The sequence below is a fragment of the Callospermophilus lateralis genome, chromosome 13, assembly GCF_048772815.1.
Source record: "Callospermophilus lateralis isolate mCalLat2 chromosome 13, mCalLat2.hap1, whole genome shotgun sequence".
Classification (NCBI taxonomy): domain Eukaryota; kingdom Metazoa; phylum Chordata; class Mammalia; order Rodentia; family Sciuridae; genus Callospermophilus; species Callospermophilus lateralis.
In genome coordinates, this window is record NC_135317.1 from 22,675,761 (window position 1) to 22,696,544 (window position 20,784).

Consider the following 20,784-nt stretch of genomic DNA (forward strand, 5'->3'; position numbering starts at 1 on the left):
GAAATTGTCCACTTTGGTCAACAGCACAGAAGGAAAACTAGACAAGGTCCTCATGAGAAACCTTTTGATCGGTCATTTCAAGGCACCAAAAGGCAAACGTCTTGAAGTATTGCAGTTGATGGGGAGCATTCTGGACATTCCAAAGGACAAAATGGAGCAGTTGTTGCATAAAGATCATGGTGGTGTCAGTAAGAGAAAGCAAAAAAGCGGGTGTATGTAAGTGTATAGGTACTAGGCATTTTATTTTATTTTTGAGTTCTTGTTGTGATTTTTTGCCATAGTACTTTTTTAAAAATTTGTTTTGTTTTTTGTAGCACTTTTTGTTTATAGAATTTTGTTCCAATGTAGCAGTTAATCATCACCAGTCATCAATTCTGATGTAATTTTGTGAGCAACTGTACAGAGCAGCATTCTTGAACCATTAGTTCCAACCTCTTTTTTTAAAAAAAGAATAATATTTCTTAAATTTAATGGCATTAAGATAAAAATGATACATGTAATTACAGGAAACAAGAACAATCCAACCCATAAGAAGGAGGTCTCAGATTTAGAGTACATGAAAACCAAATATAATGTTGCAAAAAGTTGAGAATATTTATTTTATCTAAGATAACATTGTACAACTACCAAGGGAAAATTCCAACGGGGAGGACCTAAACATGAAGCTTAGTGGATAAATTCTAAGATGCTTTGAATCCCAATTCTATGACCCCTATCCATTTTGCTTATTTCCACTTCTACAGAAAAGTCACTTCACATTAATCCAGTTTTCCAGATGTTAAATATGTCCAGAAGGAAGAGTATTTTTATGAGTCAACCCCAAAGTGGGATCACATGATCCATTGCCAATGCAAAAGTTAATTAGTAAGAATGCATCATTAAATATCTGGACTGTTTATCTACATACTATTGGGGGCTCTACAATAATTCTTATAAACACATTTTATACAACAGTAGATCAAAACAAGTTGGGGAGAGAAATAAGCTAACAACAGTTTTTGAAAGATGAAAAGCTTAAAATAGTAGTAGTTACAAACTTTTGATAAATTAAGGTAAAAGATGAATCAAAAGTTTCTATCTTAAGTAGGTGAAATCAGAGAAGAGAAAAAGCAGATTGCATAGCACATACTTCTCTGACACCTGTCGTCTCTAAAACCACTCAGAACATTTTTATTAAAATTAATTTAAATTAAATTTAATATATTTTTAAATATAAATTATATTATCATTTAATATAAATTAATCGAATTTAAATTTACTTTATTAATTAGTATTGTTTAAATTTCTTTTATTAATACTATTGTTGGATTTACATTTATTTTATTAACTGATATTGTTTATTAACTTGAATTATAGTATGATTTATATTTAAAAATTCATTAAATTTCATTTAAATTAATACAATTTAACAAAGTAAATTTAAATAATATAATATAGATTGAATTATTTAATATTTACTCTATAATTTAATATACATGTCAACAAAGTTAATTTTAATAAAAATGCTCTTAGTTGTTTTAGAAATTACAGGTGGCAGTGAAGTATTAGCTATATTATCTTCTTTTTTCTCCTCTTTGATTTTACCTAACTTAAGATAGAAACTTTTGGTTTATCTTTTGTTTCACTTTACAAAAATAAAAAAAAGGAAGACAAAACACCCAGTAGCTACCCATATCAGCTTTTCCTTTCTTATTTCTAAATTTCACCTTAACATTTACATTATTTTACCAAAATTAAGATGCCATCAGTTGTTAGGCATGAACAAAATCACTGAGACAACAACTGGAAGATGCATCCCAAAGTCAGATTGGCTAAGTATTCAAAACATATAAATATCTGAGAACTGATGACCTCTGAGAGTAAAGTTTCCAACCTATGGAAAGTTTCCAAATGCTATGGAAAATGATGACATTTCTTTTTTTTGTGTTTTTAAGTTGAGAACCTTCTAAGTACCAAGGTACGTTCTCAGAAATTGTAGGTAACTCAAGTCTTGAAATTTCTTATTTTTCCTGTACTATAGAAAAAGGGACTCACAATTCCTTGAGCTCTGCTAGCATTTTAGTGACAGGAAAAACTTCAATGATGCATAGTTTTTTGTTTGCATTCAATGTCTACCGATCTTACATACTTTGGGAAGGGTCACAAGCCACAGACCTTATGCCTTCTGCTCTATTTCGAAGCTTCCAGCATCAGTTGCAACAATTCTAGGAAACACTGGGAATACTCTATGGTACAAAATGCACAATTAATTTTTTTTGAAACCATCCCTAAGACATGAGTCATTAGGTGACTTTCTTGTTCTAAGTATATTTACTGAATTATTATTAAATGATAACATGTTAAGCCAAAATGAAAAATGAAAGCACATGCTTCACATCAGAGCAAGGAAGAAGGAAGAAGGTCTGATGTGTGGTAAAATGCATGAACATGCAAATATTATCCAGCCTTCTGAAGTCTAATTTTCTCCCTTTATAATTTATTTTTTGGAGGTTACATTCTTGCATGATATGCCTGGAACAACTTTTGGGGGGATACAATCAGAAATTCAGCACTAAAATCTGCCTTCCTGCAACATAACATGGCTAACTCCTGAGAAGAATATCAAAGTATATATTTTGCTTCGACGTGCCAAATTACTTGGAATCTTCTTCCAGTAGACTTCACATGGTTGGGAAAAGCAGAGTTCAGATTTGTCAGAAGAGATTTTTATGTATTCTGCTCACTCCATTGTGTCTAGGTGAGCCTTTGGGTTTCAATGCCTGGAAACACACTTCTTATATTTCAGAATTGAAGAGCTCTTGGAAACAGCGACCTCACTGCATGCTTGAGAAAAACATGTTATATAGGTAGCCAGAAAATTACAAAGATTAATATAGATTCAAGATTTTTAAGACAGGGGTTTAATGGAGAAAACAGCAAGAGAGCCTTAGAAATTTCATACTCCCTGCATTCTTAGGAAAAGCTTCTATGTTGTAAAGAAGATAACACCAAACAGAAAAGTTCCTAAGAAAATATTGTGCTTTCAGTTTCCTTGTCTCATAAATTTTATTAAAGTTTCATTAAAGACCCTGAATTTGCTAGCCTTTTTATTAAATACTTATTTGAGATATTCTATTAATGTCTATCCCTGGATTTGATTTGGTCTCACATTAATGTCGCTCCCTGTGACAAAGGGTACACGGGAGGCAGGCAGGATCAGCCTGTCCTCTCCAAGGCACCAGCTGTGGGAACCACCCTCTGACAGAGGTAGTGAAGCACACTAGCTTCTCCTGGGCTGAGCTAGAGGGTAAGTATCTCAACCTGGCCTGCCACCCAACCTGGCCCACAATCACACTGAGTCGGGAGAGGAGACAACCAAGAAGGTGCAACAGTCTCAACTTTATTTTGTCAGGGACAAGTTTATATAGTGATAGAAGGAGGGAGTAGGAAGAGACAGTAGGAAGAACGAAGAAGGGGCAGGTACGTCACTATCACTAAGGGGCCTAGGAAGATTTCAGATTCAACCATTAGGCAGCACGAAGGTCAAAAGCCCATGCAGAGGCTAAAAGCCTGCGAACACCAATCCAGCCAGGTCATGTATACGGAAATGCTCTGGAAGAACCCATGAGGCCACCTCAGCCACCAACCAATAATGGCCTCGGTCCCAAGAGAGGTAAAAGGTTCCAACAATTAAAATGTGTCTACTTTTTATGAGCACAGATGAAATAGTATTTGAGATGATTTATTGCAAACCTTTAGTGCCACAGTCCAGCTGCAGCAAAATAACCGGGGTGTGAGGAGCAACTTGTGTACATTGATACAGCAGGAGTGGGAGCTGTTTATTGTAGGACAGGAGGGGTATATATACATTCCACACAGCTTATCTTAATCAACATAAACTAGATACAGCAGTCAACCAATAAGGAATCTCCACACTTAAAGGCTCCCTGGCGTTCCTTCACAAACCACTCCCTCTGGCAAAATGCCAGGCGCCATCCTGACTTGTTTACAGACCCTAACACTTTAGTAGTTTATGGACATGGAGTGAGTATCAAATGATATAAAAAAATGGAGTTTTCTTTCATGTCTATCATAAGTCTTTGTTTCCTCAGTTGCTGGGGAGGAACATTAGGATGATTTGCTTAGAGTAAGAAAGACTAGACTGGACAGAAGGGACTGGAGCAGCTTTTCTGGTTAGCTTGTCCATTTGAAAAACTTTTATCTGGGACAGGCAAAATATAACAAAGACCAAAATCCATTGAACTGATCAAACCCTGCAACAGTTAACCAGAGTAGCTTCCTCGTCTCTGGCCCCAATTTTGGAGCAATGCACTGTAGGTGATACTTTGAATGATCCTTGGCACTGAAGAACTGTCATCCAGCAATTTATTTCCTTTTTTCATGTCCTTCTCAGGGATGATAAGTGATTTCCAGACATGAGGAGAGGGAGGAGAAAGAGAAGGTACTGGGAAATCTAATAACCCAAATTAGGTCATGTGAAGGTACCAATGTGTAATAACAAAGGCCATTATTTTGAACAATTGTAATGCACCAAACAATGATGTTACTAAAAGAAACAAAAAGAATAATATGATTTCTATAACTTCAAAATAATCTGATCTTTAGGAAAACTATTTTAAAAATAGTTTGTGCCTATCTATCGGACTTTTTACCTGTTTATCAAGGCTTAGTCTTATGAGGACATGGATTAAAAAAAAAAAAAATCTTGTAAACTTAGCAGGGTGTGGTGACAGATTCCTTTAATTCCAGGGGTTCCAAGCCAGCCTCAGCAATTTACAGACACTCTGTAACAAAATAAAATAAATACAACTGGGAATGTGGCTCAGTGGTTAAGCATCCCTGGGTTTAATCACATACCTAAACAAACAAACAAAAATCATATAAACAATCTTTTTTTAAACCTATGCAATTGAGATTGATCACAAAGTCATTCAAATCACCAGTGGCACAAACACATAATGAATTTGAATTTGAGTTTTAGATACCAATGAATCTTATGCAAAATGACTGTCCTGACAAAAAATGTGTGGACTTTCATTTGTGTATGTGCAGAGATTCATGTATCTTCGGGTCTATAAAGAAATTCAGTAACCTCATGAGGCAGTTTTTCAACAATCTAATTTCACAAGTGCTAATCTCTTGCTGTAATATATGGGCTAAAAATAACATTTCTAACTCCATATTCTACCTGTTATGGTTTCCTAGAGATGCTGAGTCTATGTAATCTTATTTAGTCAGCTTAGTAACTACTTTAAAAAACAATCACAACTCTGAAGGTATTTTAATTAGGGAACTGGTTGGAAATAGTGCTGTATCCTTCCTATCCTGGTAGAGCAAGAGAAAGAGGTTCAATTGTTGCTTCTAAAGACCTAAGTTGGATTCAGGCTTAGGAAGCCCTTTGATTTACTTCTCTAGCAGCCACGCTGAGAGTTTCCAAGTCATTTATGTGTATACAGAACAAAATCAGATCAAGATGAATAAGCAAATGAGGGTATGGAATCCTGGAGTGCCCATCCACCTGAGGATGTGTGTGGGAGCCACATAGAGTTCCTCTCATTGACAAGCAGAGGGAGTGCTTCATTGAATCCTTGGGTCCATCTGTGTTGACACACACCTTGTGGTCTTCAGGCAAGGACAATGATAGAGTTGACAACTGAAAAACTAGTCAGGTGACTTTAACTAATGGGACTTAAGAACCAACTGATAAGCTTGATGGAACTTTCACAGTAACTAATGAAATGTGGACTTATTCTATCTTATTTTTGGAGCTCTGGGCAACTTGCCAGACAACAATATTTGAACATATATTCACCACTGACATTTTAAGATGTTCTGGAAAATGCCAAAGCAACAGGACTTCAACCAATATTTCTATCTATTTCACAGTGCCAATCTCAGCTCTTAGCTAGGGCTGGTTACATAAAGACATGAGCTAATGGTCTTTGGCGGTAATGTGTGTGTGTGCATGAGGACTAAGAGTAGTGGTGGTGGAGAGATGTGGAATGTCCATTCAGTAGTTTAATTACTTTAGGAGTTTTGAGTGATTATACATACTTTACCTGGCAATTTCCATTAACCAGTAAGAAAGGGATGATATTCTCCTTCCCATTGAAAGGAAATCTGGGTCACTAAGTTAAGAAATACATTTTCTATTTTATGTAAGGCTTAGGGCTAAATGCAGCTTTTATTTTTTTATACAAGAGTAGGCCAGTGGTGAGCACAGGGAGCATATGAAGCTGGAGGTGGCACTTACAGTGAGCAAGGCTGAGCCACACTAAGGAAGGCTAAACCACAGTAGTCTTTGGCCTAGGACCTTAGCTCACCTTGGCTACAAGAACAGTATTGTCATATGGCAACACATTTCTTCTCCTTTCATATTCAGGATTAATGCTTCTAAAGGAATTTGATGGTTTGGATACAGAAGTAATAGCAACTTCATCTTGAATATCCCCCATACAGGCCACTTCATCCTCAGGATTATGGACTCTGGAGCTTTGTTCTCATGGAATTTATTAAGGGGCATATCATATCATGAAAAGAAAGACTGAAAAACAGCTCCTAGAACAATACAGCACTTTAAGCTCCATGTAAAGTATATAATAGACTTGAAGCTAAAAGGAAAAGTATTTGTTGAAATAGTTTTCCTAAAATATATACTTCTGCACATAAGAATAGCCAAGAATTGAAGATGATAAAAGTAATAATATAAACGTTGCTTTATTATATAGAAAGGGGCCTTAATAAGTTTTAAAAAGTTTCTTACAGGAACACTTTTTATATTTTATCTCATAAAGACATTCAACAAATATATACAGAGAGAGAAGTATAAAAATATTTTTAGAGCAAATGTTCATATGCAGAAATGTTTAACAATTTAAGTGTTCTATCAGAATTCTCCTTGGGATGTTGATTTTTTAGTTTTTGTGAGAGACTGAAAGAATTTTGACAAATAAGGTGATCCCTTAGGCTTTATAAGGAAAAATCATAAATTAATTAGATTTCTTGGTATACAGTTGATAGTTTATTCTCTAAACTTGTGACCTAAGCCAAGTATCTCTAGTGGATAAATATCTCACTGTTTATTTCAAAAATTTTCCCAATCATCCCTGAATAGTGCTTTCAAGGATTCTTTAGCAGTAAAAATAGTAGTTAAAAAGTATATCCTCTGTATCACACTGAGAATAATTGATGGCTAGATATCCCAGATTTCAAGTCAAGTTTCTTCCAGACACATCTGTGCAACAAATGAAAATGCAAAGCATTTCATTGTATAGTGTTTCATTTGATTGGGGAATAAATTGAAAATTTATTCCTGTTTATTTTTCTGTTCACATTAAATATGTGATATAGAATATGAAAGCAAGTTACAATTTGGTAATGTCTTGAGTATAACCAACTTGTCAAAAGCGAGGATTTATATATTTCTAAAAATAGATAGCTATCACTACTTCAGCTATTTGATACATTATTTTGAATGTTTATCTTAAAAATAAATTTTCCTTCTATGTAAGCATATCTGTTTCCTGAATGAACATACTATGTTCTGTGTATTAATTAGCCTTATGCTTGAGTACAGAGATTGCAAAACTTTTTCTTCATAACATTGTATTTACTGTTACAAAAGCAGAAAACATTGCTGAGAAAGCTCAATCCTAGTGAGTTTTGAAACCCACCAGAACGTAACAATGGTAACATAAAATAATGGAAAATTGCATTGAGGAAAGAAAGAGAAAATAGTGTATTGCCTCTTTTAGAACTCAATTCAAGATGGGAAGAAATAAGTGAAGGGATTTTGTTGTTTTGACAAATTATAGAGTCACAGAAAGTGTTCAAGGAAGTATAGAACAATAGTATGTACCTTCCACTCGGTTTCCCCAATGGTTTCTTCTTATACAACTGTAGTGCAATATCAAAACTAGGAAGACCAACCAATGTTAGAACAATGTGTTGTAGTTCTATGACATTGTATCATCTGTGTAGTGAACAATACAAACCAGATAGAGAACTATTCCATTACCAATAAAATTTCTCTTTCCACTTTCTATTTTCTGTTGTGTGTATGTCTGTGTGTATGTGTAGAGTTTACATATGGTAATCATAGCATGTAATATATGTATACAGTGGCATTTCAATATATAAATACAATGTATAATAATCATGTCATGGGCATATCTCTCACAGAGGACATGCCAATTCTTTGTGTGGGGAACATTCAAAATTCTCATTATTAGCTGTTTTGAAATATTACTTATTGTGAGCCGTAGTTATCCTACATGTTACACAAAATAAGGAGTCATTCCGTCCATCTGCACCCCTGCACCTATTAATCATTCTCTGCCTACACACCCACACACGCCTCTCCCAGGCTCTGTTACCACTATTCTTTCTTGTACTTCTTTGAGATCACCTTTAGTTTCCACATGTAAGTGTGAACAGGCAGTATTTGTCTTTCTGTGCCTGACTTGTTTTGCTTAATATAATGTCCTCCAGTTCTCCTCCCTCTTGCTACCCTTTTACAACATCACTGCCAACACCACCCCCATCACTATCCACTAACTTTTTCTCCCTCTCCATAATTTTGTCATCTCAAGAATGTTTTATGAATGGAATCATGCACTATATGACTTTTTGAGATTGGCCTTTTTCCATGCAGCATGATATCCTTGGGATTCACTTGAGTTGCTGCATGGGTGAACATTTCATTCCTTTTTATTGGAATAAACATCCACCAGAGTCAGAGCTGGGCCCTGTGATAAGGGTAGGTTTACTTGTTTAAGAAACTAGTGACCTGTTTTCAGAGTGGCTGTACCATTCTCAGTATTCACCAGCAAGGTATGAGAGATCCAGTTTCTCTGCGTCCTGTATCATCTGTATCTGGTATTACCACTTTGGTTTTCTTTGTTTAACCTGTGAAGTGTGATGATGCCTCAAGATGGTCTCAGATTGCATCTCCCTAATGCTAATGATTTCCAACATCTTTTCAGATCGTTATAGTCATCTTTATATCGTCTTCAAAAAAACTATATGTCTTCTTATTTTAACTATATTCATAGGTACCGAGTGCTATTGCCAAGCACCAAGTGATTTCTTCAAGTAGTAAGAGCATTTTTAAATTAAATGTTAGTTTTCCTACAGAGGACCCTTTAGCAAGATACCCTAGGAAGTGTATAGAATAAAATTACAATGCATATATACCATTCTATAGTTAATGATTATGAGTAAAATTTAAGAATCACTTTCAAATTGCCAAAGATACAAATAATATAAATTTCTCAAACAAAGTGAAACAGACAATTACATAACATTTTTCAAATTTTAAAATAATAGGTAAGATTATAGTTGTAGTAGAATACAATGGAAAGGATTATAATTTTTTTTTTTCTGGGTAAATCTGTATAGAAGAATATCATGTAATGAATATGGTTATAATAATCAGAAAGTGGCTGGGGATATAGCTCAGCTGGTACAGTGCTTGCCTATCATGCACAAGGCCCTGGGTTCAATGCCCAGCACCAGTAATAATAATAATAATAATAATAATAATAATAATAATAATAATAATATCATAAGAATTAGAGTCGGAAAGTAAGAAAAGATGACTAAGCACTTGTCTTTATATAGGATTAATTGTTCAAGTGACTTCTCTTTATTCTCCTTTTCACTTTTAGTTCATAACACAAAGAAAACTACTGACTCAAAAATTCAATGTAAGTAAACAGTGTAGGGGAATCAAATGCTCACCTGAAAGCAATCAAAATTGTGTTTTGAAATCTCCTGATAATTCTCCTGAATGACTCACTTAACTTATCTGAAATTATTCATCATTTTATCCAACCAATATTTACTAGCACTCATGTGTCTTTACTAAGCTAGCACTGTGTAAGACTCTTGGAGTCCATGACACATAAAATATATTTGATGCTCTTAAGAGACTTAAAATAGAGTAGACAGAGACAAAATTGTAAAATGCTTAATGTTTCCTTAAAAATTTAAAAAAAAAAAGAAATGATCTCTGTGGTTCAGAAGGGTTAACTCTCTGAACTATTTTAAATATTTTCTTGATAATTCAAATTCATGACTAGAAAAGAGAAAGCAAGAGAAAGACGGAGAGATAGTAGTTGAAAGCAATGTTCTATACATAAAAGTTACTCAGGACATTTTGTTCATTTGCTCTATCACTTTCTCTAAATAAGGCGATGTGCTTTTGGCTAATGAAAATGGTTGTATCTATTGTGTACTCTATGTATGTATTTGCATGTCTTTGTTACTTAATAACTAACCAGCCCCACACATTGCACATAACGGTTTTATCAGTTACCTTTAGAGTACTTTTTTTTTTCTTTCCCATTTGAGATTTGATAATCAGAAAAATTCTTCTGGGATATGCTGAAGAGTGTCCCTGCCCCAAATTAATATGTTGGGGTTCTAATCCCCAGTGCCTCTGAAGGTATCTGTATTTGGAGAGAACATTTTAAAGAGAGGATTAAATTAACACGAGATTATTAGGATGACTTCTAATTTGCTAGGATTGGAAATCTTATAAGGTGAAATTTGTATATAGATGTGTATAAGGGAAAGAATATTTAAAGACACCAGGAGAAAATGAACATCAACAAGCCAGGGAGCCTGGCTTCAAAACAGAGCTGCTTATCTCATAGAGATAAAAAAAAAAAAAAAAAAAAAAAAAACAAACACCAGTGAGGGAAAGAAAGATCTGAGGAATGAGATGTCCCCTTCTAGGGAATCAACTCCAATGACCTACCCTCCCATTGGGAGTTGGTAACAAATGTATGCCCTACTGCCTACAGTTTTTACCAACTCCCAATAATCCTGTCAAATTATAAACCCATCAGTGGATTGATCCACTGATGAGGTTTGACCTCATGATCCAATTCACCTATCTGTGGAGCCACCTGGGCCACCAACTGCAAGTTACCCTTCACCTGTCTTTTGTCCACCTTTCTATTTGGATTACAGATTAACACTCTCAGCTCTGAGATAGAAGCCAAAATTTATGTATCCTTTATACTGTTTAAACAACAACAGATAACATTTATGTCACTATACTAAGCATTTACATAATAGATAAGAGAGCAGATGTCTTTTTTTTTGGGGGGGGGGAGTGGCTATTAGGGATTGAATCAGGAACTCTGGACCCACATCCCCAGCCCTGTTTGGTATTTTATTTAGAGACAGGATCTCACTGTTTGGTATTTTATTTAGAGACAGGATCATCAGGAGTTCAAAGAAAGCCTCAGCGATTTTGTGAGTCTTTATACAAGTTAGAAAGACCCTGTCTCAAAAGAAAAAGTTAAAAAAGGGTTGCGAATGTGACTCAGTGTTTAATGGCCCTAGGTTCAATCCTATATACCAGAAAAAAAAAAAAAAACATTAAACCTAAGCTACTCTAAATGCCTTTGATGCCTTGTCTTTTCCACTCCCCCAGCCTCCACTGGGATCTCAGATCTGCCTCCCCTTATTCTGATGTTCCAATCTACCCGTCTTGTTTCAGTTTGTCAATGCAGAAAAAAACTCTTTCCTGAAACAGTTCACACATCAGTTTTCTTTGCCTAGAACTGTAAATTTCTTCATAATTTACCTGCTAAGCATACTTAATGCTGCAAGAAACAGATGATATTTCATTTACTCAGACTCTTTTTGGATAATCTATTGCAAAGCAAGCATTTCAGTTCTGCTTTCTTGCAATAATTGTACATTTTGAGTAGAGTATATTTTAAAATATGTACTTATTCATCTAGTTATTCACTTATTTATTCTTTCTTCTAAATTAGTTTTCTAATTGGACAGAACTTATGTCTGTTTGTTCCTCATGAATTCCTTTGCTGAGATAGTACCAAGAACCTTGTCACTGTTAAAAGTATACTTTTGGAGTGAGGTAATAATATTGGCCGTATATAGTTGCACATTCTATGTATACTTTAGGAGAGCAAAGGAACACTATGAGGCTTATTTTCCAGATAAATAGAACACATGATTTTAAAGCACTGTTCCTATTGTGAGAACTTAGAAAAAGCATAAGAGCTACAAGCTATAAAGTGCCAGGCATTTTATATTCACTATAGTTAATTTTTACAATGACACTGAGCTCTACAGATGAATTAACTCCAGATTAGGGAAGTCAAGAAATCTACCCAAGATCAAGTTATGAATAATAACTTAGTCAAGATTCAAAACTAGACGTTTTATTTCTAAGACCTCCCTTTTCTTTGCACTACTATCTGTATTGTATGCAACATCTGTTGATCTAAGAAATACTATTAATATTTTTACAAGTTTTACAAGTAATTTGTTTTACGGATATTAAAGTGACATTTCTTGCTTTGAACTTGATTTACAGTAAGACAGACATAAAATATAATTTCTAATTATAATATAATTTCTAATGTACGTGTTAAGCATACTTATGCTTCAAGAAACAGATGATATTTCATTGACTCAGACTCTTCTTGGACTATCTATTGCAAAGCAGGCATTTCAGTTCTGCTTCCTTGCAGTAATTGTACATTTTGAGTAGAGTGTATTTTATAATATGTACTTATTCATCTAGTTATTCACATATTTATTCTTTCTTCTAAATTAGTTTTCTAATTGGACAGAAATTATGTCTGTTTGTTCCTCACGAATTCCTTTGCTGAGATAGTACCAAGAACCTTGTCGGTGTTAAAAGTATACTTTTGGAGTAAGGTAATAATATTGGCCCTATAGAGTTGCACATTCTATGTATACTTTAGGAGAGCAAAGGAACACTATGAGGCTTATTTTCCAGATAAATAGAACACATGATTTTAAAGCACTGTACCTATTGTGAGAACTTAGAAAAAGCATAAGAGCTACAAGCTATAAAGTGCCAGGCATTTTATATTCACTATAGTTAATTTTTACAATGACACTGAGCTCTACAGATGAATTAACTTCAGATTAGGAAAGTCAAGAAATCTACCCAAGATCAAGTTATGTATAATAACTTAGTTGAGATTCAAAACTAGATGGTTTGTTTCTAAGACCTCCATATTCTTTGCACTACTACCTGTATTGTATGAAACATTTGTTGACCTAAGAAATACTATTAATATTTTTACAAGTTTTACAAGTAATTTGTTTTATAAAAATTAAAGTGACATTTCATGCTTTGAACTTAATTTACAGTTAGACAGACATAAAATATAATTACTAATTCACATTATTTTTCCAATTTATACAACTGAAGAAATATTCAAAATATCACCTTATACTAAAGCCTTAGATTCTGTGAACAAAACAAATTTTGTTGAGTTCAAATTATCACTGTAAATAAGCATGACCATAAGAATTGATGGGTGTGTGTTAGTTTCTATTTCTTTGTTAAGGTTGTATGGAAGGGTTCTAATCAATACTTTCCATAGTTCAATTCTTCTATACAATATAATAACAAGTCACTTTGGGGCATTAAATTATTTCACATAGAGTTGACAAAAATATCTGAATGTTTGATTAAACATCTGGATGATTGATTAAATCGGTGACTAGTCTACTGGAACATTTGTACACTATAAAATCACACAAAGAGCTGTCATTGTCTTACTGTGCAAGACAGAAATGGGAAAAAATCAACCTTTCCCTTTAAGACCTTTCTTCACCTGTCTAATAATTTAAATCTGTCTCACAGGGCCATAAGCATTGTGTGTGTTACATCCCTGTCTTCCCTAGAGGGGTGTTGTTTGTTTAGTTTCTGTAGCTGTAAATTGAAACAGAAACCAAGAGAACAACTTAGAAAGATTTTCAGAAAAACAATAGACTCATTCCACTCTTATTATAACATTATTTTTTTAGCCTGTATTTTAATAAGCAGTTTGGCAATAGAAGCAAGAAAGAAATGATATAAAAACCTAGCACCCACTAGATTATAAATATTAGGAATGAAAAATCAAAGAAAATGTAATGCATCAGTATAAAGTATATCTGCCTAAGAAAAAGTTCCATGATAAACCCATGAAATCAATGCAAAACAGGAGATAACCCAACCATATATCAATTACTGACTACCTTAATGTACATCAACAAAAACTCTCAAGGTAAGAATTAACACTTGTCTTGAACTAGTGATTTTTCACAGATTCAATTTAAATGACATATTTTTTTTTCAAAATCACCAATTTATACATATATAAAAGGGAAGAGTCTCTGACATAAAGAAAATATTCAGAACTACTAGAAAGGAAAATACTTCATTGTTCCCTTTTCAGCATTCAGTATATGAATGGATTTTATAAATATGTGCTTAATGAGGATCCAGGATCCAAGGGTCCTCTTTTTCAGAGAGAGAAACATGGAAGGAAATGAGACAGAAGACCACAAGGAGAAAGTTACAAGAGATAAAGTATGAGGGGAAGTAGGTCTTGTTCTGTAGCGTGAAGGGGATATGAAGGAAAAGGCACTATCTTTGTTGAATGCTGACTTGAACCTTGGAGCAGCTCATCCTGACTACCTTGAAATCCCACTTTCACTCCCCATGAACCACAAAGATCATCAATAACCAACTTCCTCAGGTTTCATCCTCAATGTGCCCCTCATGCAGCATCTGACCACGTACACCAACCTTTGCCCCCATCCTCTTTCCTTTTGCCTTAATCACAAACAATATCATGATTTTTCTTTATCCATTTCTCCTCTCATGTTCTTTCTTCTTCAAATCCTTCTCCTCTTTTTTTTTCTTCCAGTTCTTCTACTAGATATTCCCCCCAAATTTTTATACTAAATAAATAAAATACTGTCTAGGAAAGAACAAACCAATGCTGAAACATAATAAGCAATTGAAAAACTGAAGCTTCCTTTTCCTCCATGTGCCTTCTTTTCTCAGTGAAATCCTCCATCCTCATGACTTTAACAATCGCTTCCACATAGGCAAGACTTAACTTTCTTTATGATATTGGTGATTTATTTTGATCATTTTACACACAGCAGAACTACATTTAATTCTTTGTCCTAGTTATAAAAGTCCCTAGATGCGAAAGCATCTAATTTCACAGTTTGTATAACATTTATGGACATTTTAAATTCTTTTTTAAAAAAATATTTATTATTTAGCCTTTATTGGACACAACATCTTTATTTTTTTTTATGTAGTGCCTTCTAAAACGCACACACACACACCGACACCCAAACACAACCCCCCACACACACACGCACACACAGGAGGAATGGTCAAAAGGGAGAAAAGGATACTTGGTATTGTTGATGGCTTCTTCAACAGTAGACACAGCTGGGATATAGCGTGGATTCTCAACTTCAGCAGATGCTGAAAGGGGCTTAAATTTTCATATTAGTCTTTTATGAAGAAAGATTGACTAATACAGGCCTGATTTCTCTCTCAGATTTGGAGATGAATAAGAAAGACAAAGAAGATTTCCTTTTCTAGCACAAGACACAAATGCAGTCACTAGTTTCTGATAGCAATCTGAGGAATTATGTCTACTTGCTCTATCTTGAAGGCAAGAGACATTATGAGGTGATTAATATAATCCTTAGAATCTATTTAACCATTAATTTTCCTAAAATTCTTCCTTCTTAAAATTTTATTTCTGCCACCTTGAGTATTTGCTCCCTGAATACACATATAGAAAGAAGAGCTCAAGGAAAAGAGTCTCCTGAATATGGGCTCTGGGAAGTGAGTAATGGGAGCAAACCCAAACCCCTTCTAAAGGGTAATAAGGAAAATGATCCTAAACAAAACAAAAAGCAAATATGAACAAAATGGCAGCAGGCTCTATTTGTTGGCCACTTTCTCTGCACCAGCCATCAGGTGAGAACTACACACTATGTTCTCATTTACTCTTCAACTCTTGCAAGTGAGAGAGGTTTTATAAATGCATTCTGTCAGTTTAGCTCCAAAATTGCTTTGGTCCCAATTGGTATGCCTGTTACATCCCATGTGCTTCATCTCTTTGCTTTGTCCCCAACTCTACAAAACTGCCTCTTCATTAACTTGTTGGAATTTAAACACCTTGGAAAGCAGGGCCTTATCTGAACTCCTTCTGATCCTTAACTTTAGGTATGGGATTTAAATTTAGGATTGTTCCTGCATAGTAGAAAATTTCTCAACTTTTTATTTCACTCTGCACTGTTCAAACCTGGATTATATTTGGCATTGATAAACAACAATAGGTTAAGTGAACATCAACCTTTTGGCTCAAAAACAAAGTTTCTTAAGTGCAATTGAAGTGGAATTTTTGAGCACTTAAATGAACTTCAATCAGAACTTACAAGGACCATATAATGTTAAAATGAACTCAAACATTTATAGATTAAGAGCAAAAAATTATTTTTGGAAAGGGTAAAGATGGTTCTTTAGTGACATTTAATCCATATTATAATCTGAATTCTGAGAATGATTAAGACTTTGTGATGGTTAATTTTATATGTTAAATAAAATTAACCATCTGAGCTATGATGCTCACATATTTGGCCAAATATTACTCTGGTAATTACTCTGGTGTTTTGGGGTGAGATTTACTTTTGAATCGGGGACTTTTAATTAAATAGATTGCGTTCTGTAATGGAGCGAGACCTCACCTTGTCAACTGAATGCAACTGAAAGCAACAAAAAATCCACCTCTCCCAGACAAGAGGGAACTGTCCCGTGAACTACCTTTGGATTTCAACTACAACATTGATTCTTCGTGGGAGTGCCTTTGGACTCAAACTAGGACACTTTCCTGTATCTCTAGCTCCTCCCAGCCAACCCTGCCCAATCCTGTGAGCCAATAGCTGACAGGCAAGTGCAGGGAAGAAGCAGAGGCCCTGCAGGGGGTGAGTGTGCTACTGGCTGCCAGCCCCCGGTCAAAGCCCAGGACTGGCTTCTGAGTTTAGAGGCAGGGAGGGATGGTTGGTATTGGTGGAGCCCCAGGAACCTCGCGCTGTGAGGAATTCTGAGCGCTTGGGTCATAATTGACCCTAGCAACGCTGGAGGACGTTTGGGGCAGAGAAGTGGACGGTGATGGACGCGGTGTTTGGAGCTGGTCCGATGGATCACTGAAGTGGCGGCGATGTCGTCCTGGTTTGGAGGCCTGGTCTCAGGCTTGGGCCACTTCTTGGGTCAGGTGGGGAGCAGCTTGGCTTCCCTCACTGGCCATATCTCCAGCTTCACCAGGGAAATACTTCTGGATGACTTAGGAGACCCAGAAGCAGCATTACATCATTGCTGGGAAGAGGAAATGGAAACTACTGATTCCACACTAAGATGTGAGAATGAAAGACTGAAAAAGTATTGTACTGATCTGGAAGAAAAGCATGAAGCATCAGAGCTGCAAATAAACCATCAGTCTGTAAGTTACCAATATCAACTGCAACAGAAAGAGGTAGAGATCAGCCGCCATCTTAAAGCAAGACAGATTGTACTGCAAAATCAAGTGTTTCAACTACAGGCAGCTGCTCAATGGGTACCTTCAGGAGCTGGTGGCGTACCAACAACAACTGCTCTGGCTCCATTCGGTTCCGGGATCAGTAGTCATTTTTCCGCCTTCCGTGATGATGACATGGATTTTAGTGACATAATTTTATCACGACAAGAAACAAGCAGATTGTCAATTAAAGTTGCAAGATATGAACCTGAAGTTGGTCACTCGAGGCAGATTGCTGAGGCTCAGGGAAAATATCATTCTGACACAAGTGAAATCTGCAAAGTACAAAATGCTATCAAGACTCTTCAACCAAACCAAAGTCCAGACATAGATGATCATCAGCATGAAATGTCAGTTTTGGAGCAGAGTTCTACTGTGGCAGAAAAGGGAAAAATCCTTCCTCAGAGTTCAGCAGTGGAAGAAGTGTTCAGGCTAAAACAAGCCCTGGCTGATGCTGAGAAGGAAATCATGAGACTAAATGGCTTAAACCAGGATAACCGTCTTGCTGAAGACAATCTGAAACTTAAAATGCATGTTGAAGCTTTAGAAAAAGAAAAGTCATCATTGAGTCAAGAAAAAGAGGAACTTCAGATGTCACTGTCAAAATTGAGCTGTGACCATCAAGTCATGAAAAACAGAGCTTCAACAGACATGAATTTGAATGTACGATTACTAGACTTACAAGTTCACTTGAAGGCAAAGGAGGAAGAACTGAATGAGACTATCAATGAAGAGAAAATGCTGATAGCTGAGTTAGAAGAACTGGATCATCCGAATCAGGAAGCTACAAAGCACATGATTTTGATAAAAGATGAGCTATCCAAACAACAAAATGAAGGAGACCTTGTCATCAAGAAGTTGGAACAAGAACTAGATGATGAAAAAAAGAGAGTTCATCAACTTGAGGATGATCAAATGAACATATCCCAAGAGTTGCATGTGCAGAAGGAGAAGTTGACTGGGAATGCACAGAGCCTCAGTGATTTGCATTTAACCAAGCAGAAGCTTGAAGGTAAAGTACAAGATTTAGTAGATCAGCTAAATCAGTCACAAAAAAATAGTTTAAACATCCAGCAGGAAAACCTTGGGCTTAAGGATCCCATTAGACAAATTGAAGATGAGCTGTCTGGATTTAACAGTAAGTACCGAAGTTCTCTGAATGAAGACTCTAACAGTCATTGTAAGGATGACATGCTTAAAGAACGGGAAGCAGAAATTGGCAACTTAAGGCAAAATCTTTCTGAAGTAGAACAGCTCAATGAAAATTTAAAGAAAGTTGCTATTGATCTCAAAACAGAAAATGAAATGTTGATTTTAGCACGTGAAGATGTAAGGCGTAAGTTGGAAGAATCTATTGCTGCTAACAATCAAATCTCTCAAGAAAAAGACACTATCATGGAGACTCTAAAAAGAGACAAAGAAGAGATAGAAGCCAAACTTCACCAGGCAGAAAAAAGACTGTTGGAAGAAGCAAATAATCACAGGCAGACTATTCAGGAACTCTCCAATGCACATCATTTGAATACCTCTGCCTTACAGCTGAAACATGAGTGTGTAGTGCAACTCAATCAAGAGAAGGACTTTGAAATAGCAGGACTCAAAAAGAATATTGAGCAAATGACTGCTGATGAAAAAGAAATGGAGGAAATTTTGGCATCTTATATAGAAGACGAGGAGCAATTGAAACAAGTCCTAAATGAGAAAGAAGTTTTTATTGAAAAACTCGAAGAAAAAAATTCAGAACTACAAAAGGATTTAGATAAGTGTTCTCAGGCCTTAAGAGAAAATGAAACTTTAAGGCAAGTCATTGAAAGAAAGGACAGAAATCTTACCTACATGAAAGCAGAAAACAACTATCTGCAATTCGAACTGGAAACACTTAGGGAACAGCAAAATCAAGCTGTACCAGTGGCTGAGCCTAAAGCTCTTGATGCTATCACAGAACTAGAATTGGAGGTATCTCAACTGAATATAGTCAAAAATCATCTGGAAGATGAAATTAAAGACCATCTGAATATAATTGAAAATCAAAACCAGCGTAAAATGCAACTACTTCAGTCTTTACAGGAGCAGAAGGAGGAAATGGATGAATTGAAGTACCAATATGAGCAGATGAATGCTGCGCAAAGCCAGTTACTTTTAGACAAAGAGGAGGAGATTAAGAACTTGCAGACAACTATTGAAAAAATAAAAGCCCAGTTGCCTGGAGAAAGAGGAGATGCTCAAACATTGAATTCTGATATTTTTCAAGAGACCAAAGTAAAAATCCTAAGAACAAAAGAGGTTCAACACTTACAGGACCAAGAATTACGCCTAAACCGGGAGCTAGAAAGGCTACGCAGCCAGCTCTTGGAATCAGAAGAGTCTTACGCCCAGGAAATATTGGCTGCGGAAGACAAAGAGATTCAACTGAGACAGAAAGTCACACTCTTGGAGGAGAAGCTAGCTACATCTTCTAAGGCAAGTCATCAAGCCAGTGTGCAGATAGAGTCCCTGCAGGAACAGTTGAGTCTGGTCTCTCAACAGAGGGATGAGAATGCACTGCAGCTTTCGCTCTGCCAGGAACGAGTAAGGCAGTGTGCCCTGTCATCAAGTAACCTAGAGCACTCCCAAGAAGAAGAGAAAGCTATGCATTCTGCTGAACTAGCCAAAGAAAAACAGTTGGTAGCTGAATGGAAGAACAAGGCCGAAAAGCTAGAAGGAGAAGTATCATCATTGCAGGGACGTTTGCATGAAGCAAATGCTATGTTGGATTCTGCTTCCAAACTGAGAGAAGACTTACATCTCAAGGAAGAAGAGATGGAAGAACTGAAAAAACAAAACGAGCTCCGAAAAGAAATGTTGGACCATGCACAACAGAAATTGTCCACTTTGGTCAACAGCACAGAAGGAAAACTAGACAAGGTCCTCATGAGAAACCTTTTGATCGGTCATTTCAAGGCACCAAAAGGCAAACGTCTTGAAGTATTGCAGTTGATGGGGAGCATTCTGGACATTCCAAAGGACAAAATGGAGCAGTTGTTGCATAAAGATCATGGTGGTGTCAGTAAGAGAAAGCAAAAAAGCGGGTGTATGTAAGTGTATAGGTACTAGGCATTTTATTTTATTTTTTGAGTTCTTGTTGTTGTGATTTTTTGCCATAGTACTTTTTTAAAAATTTGTTTTGTTTTTTGTAGCACTTTTTGTTTATAGAATTTTGTTCCAATGTAGCAGTTAATCATCACCAGTCATCAATTCTGATGTAATTTTGTGAGCAACTGTACAGAGCAGCATTCTTGAACCATTAGTTCCAACCTCTTTTTTTAAAAAAAGAATAATATTTCTTAAATTTAATGGCATTAAGATAAAAATGATACATGTAATTACAGGAAACAAGAACAATCCAACC

General features: G+C 35.7%; 1 protein-coding gene across 1 annotated transcript in view; it reads left to right on the forward strand.

Annotated features, from left to right (window-relative positions):
* The window catches only part of LOC143637838 (thyroid receptor-interacting protein 11-like), a 43,933-nt gene extending 23,459 nt beyond the window's left edge, over positions 1-20,474 (forward strand). The window contains exons 5-7 of the mRNA XM_077105121.1: positions 17,013-17,678; positions 18,474-18,671; positions 19,683-20,474. Coding sequence (XP_076961236.1) covers positions 17,013-17,678; positions 18,474-18,671; positions 19,683-20,474 — 1,656 coding nt within the window. The remainder of the gene's footprint in view (positions 1-17,012; positions 17,679-18,473; positions 18,672-19,682) is intronic.
* Positions 20,475-20,784: the final 310 nt, after the last annotated feature.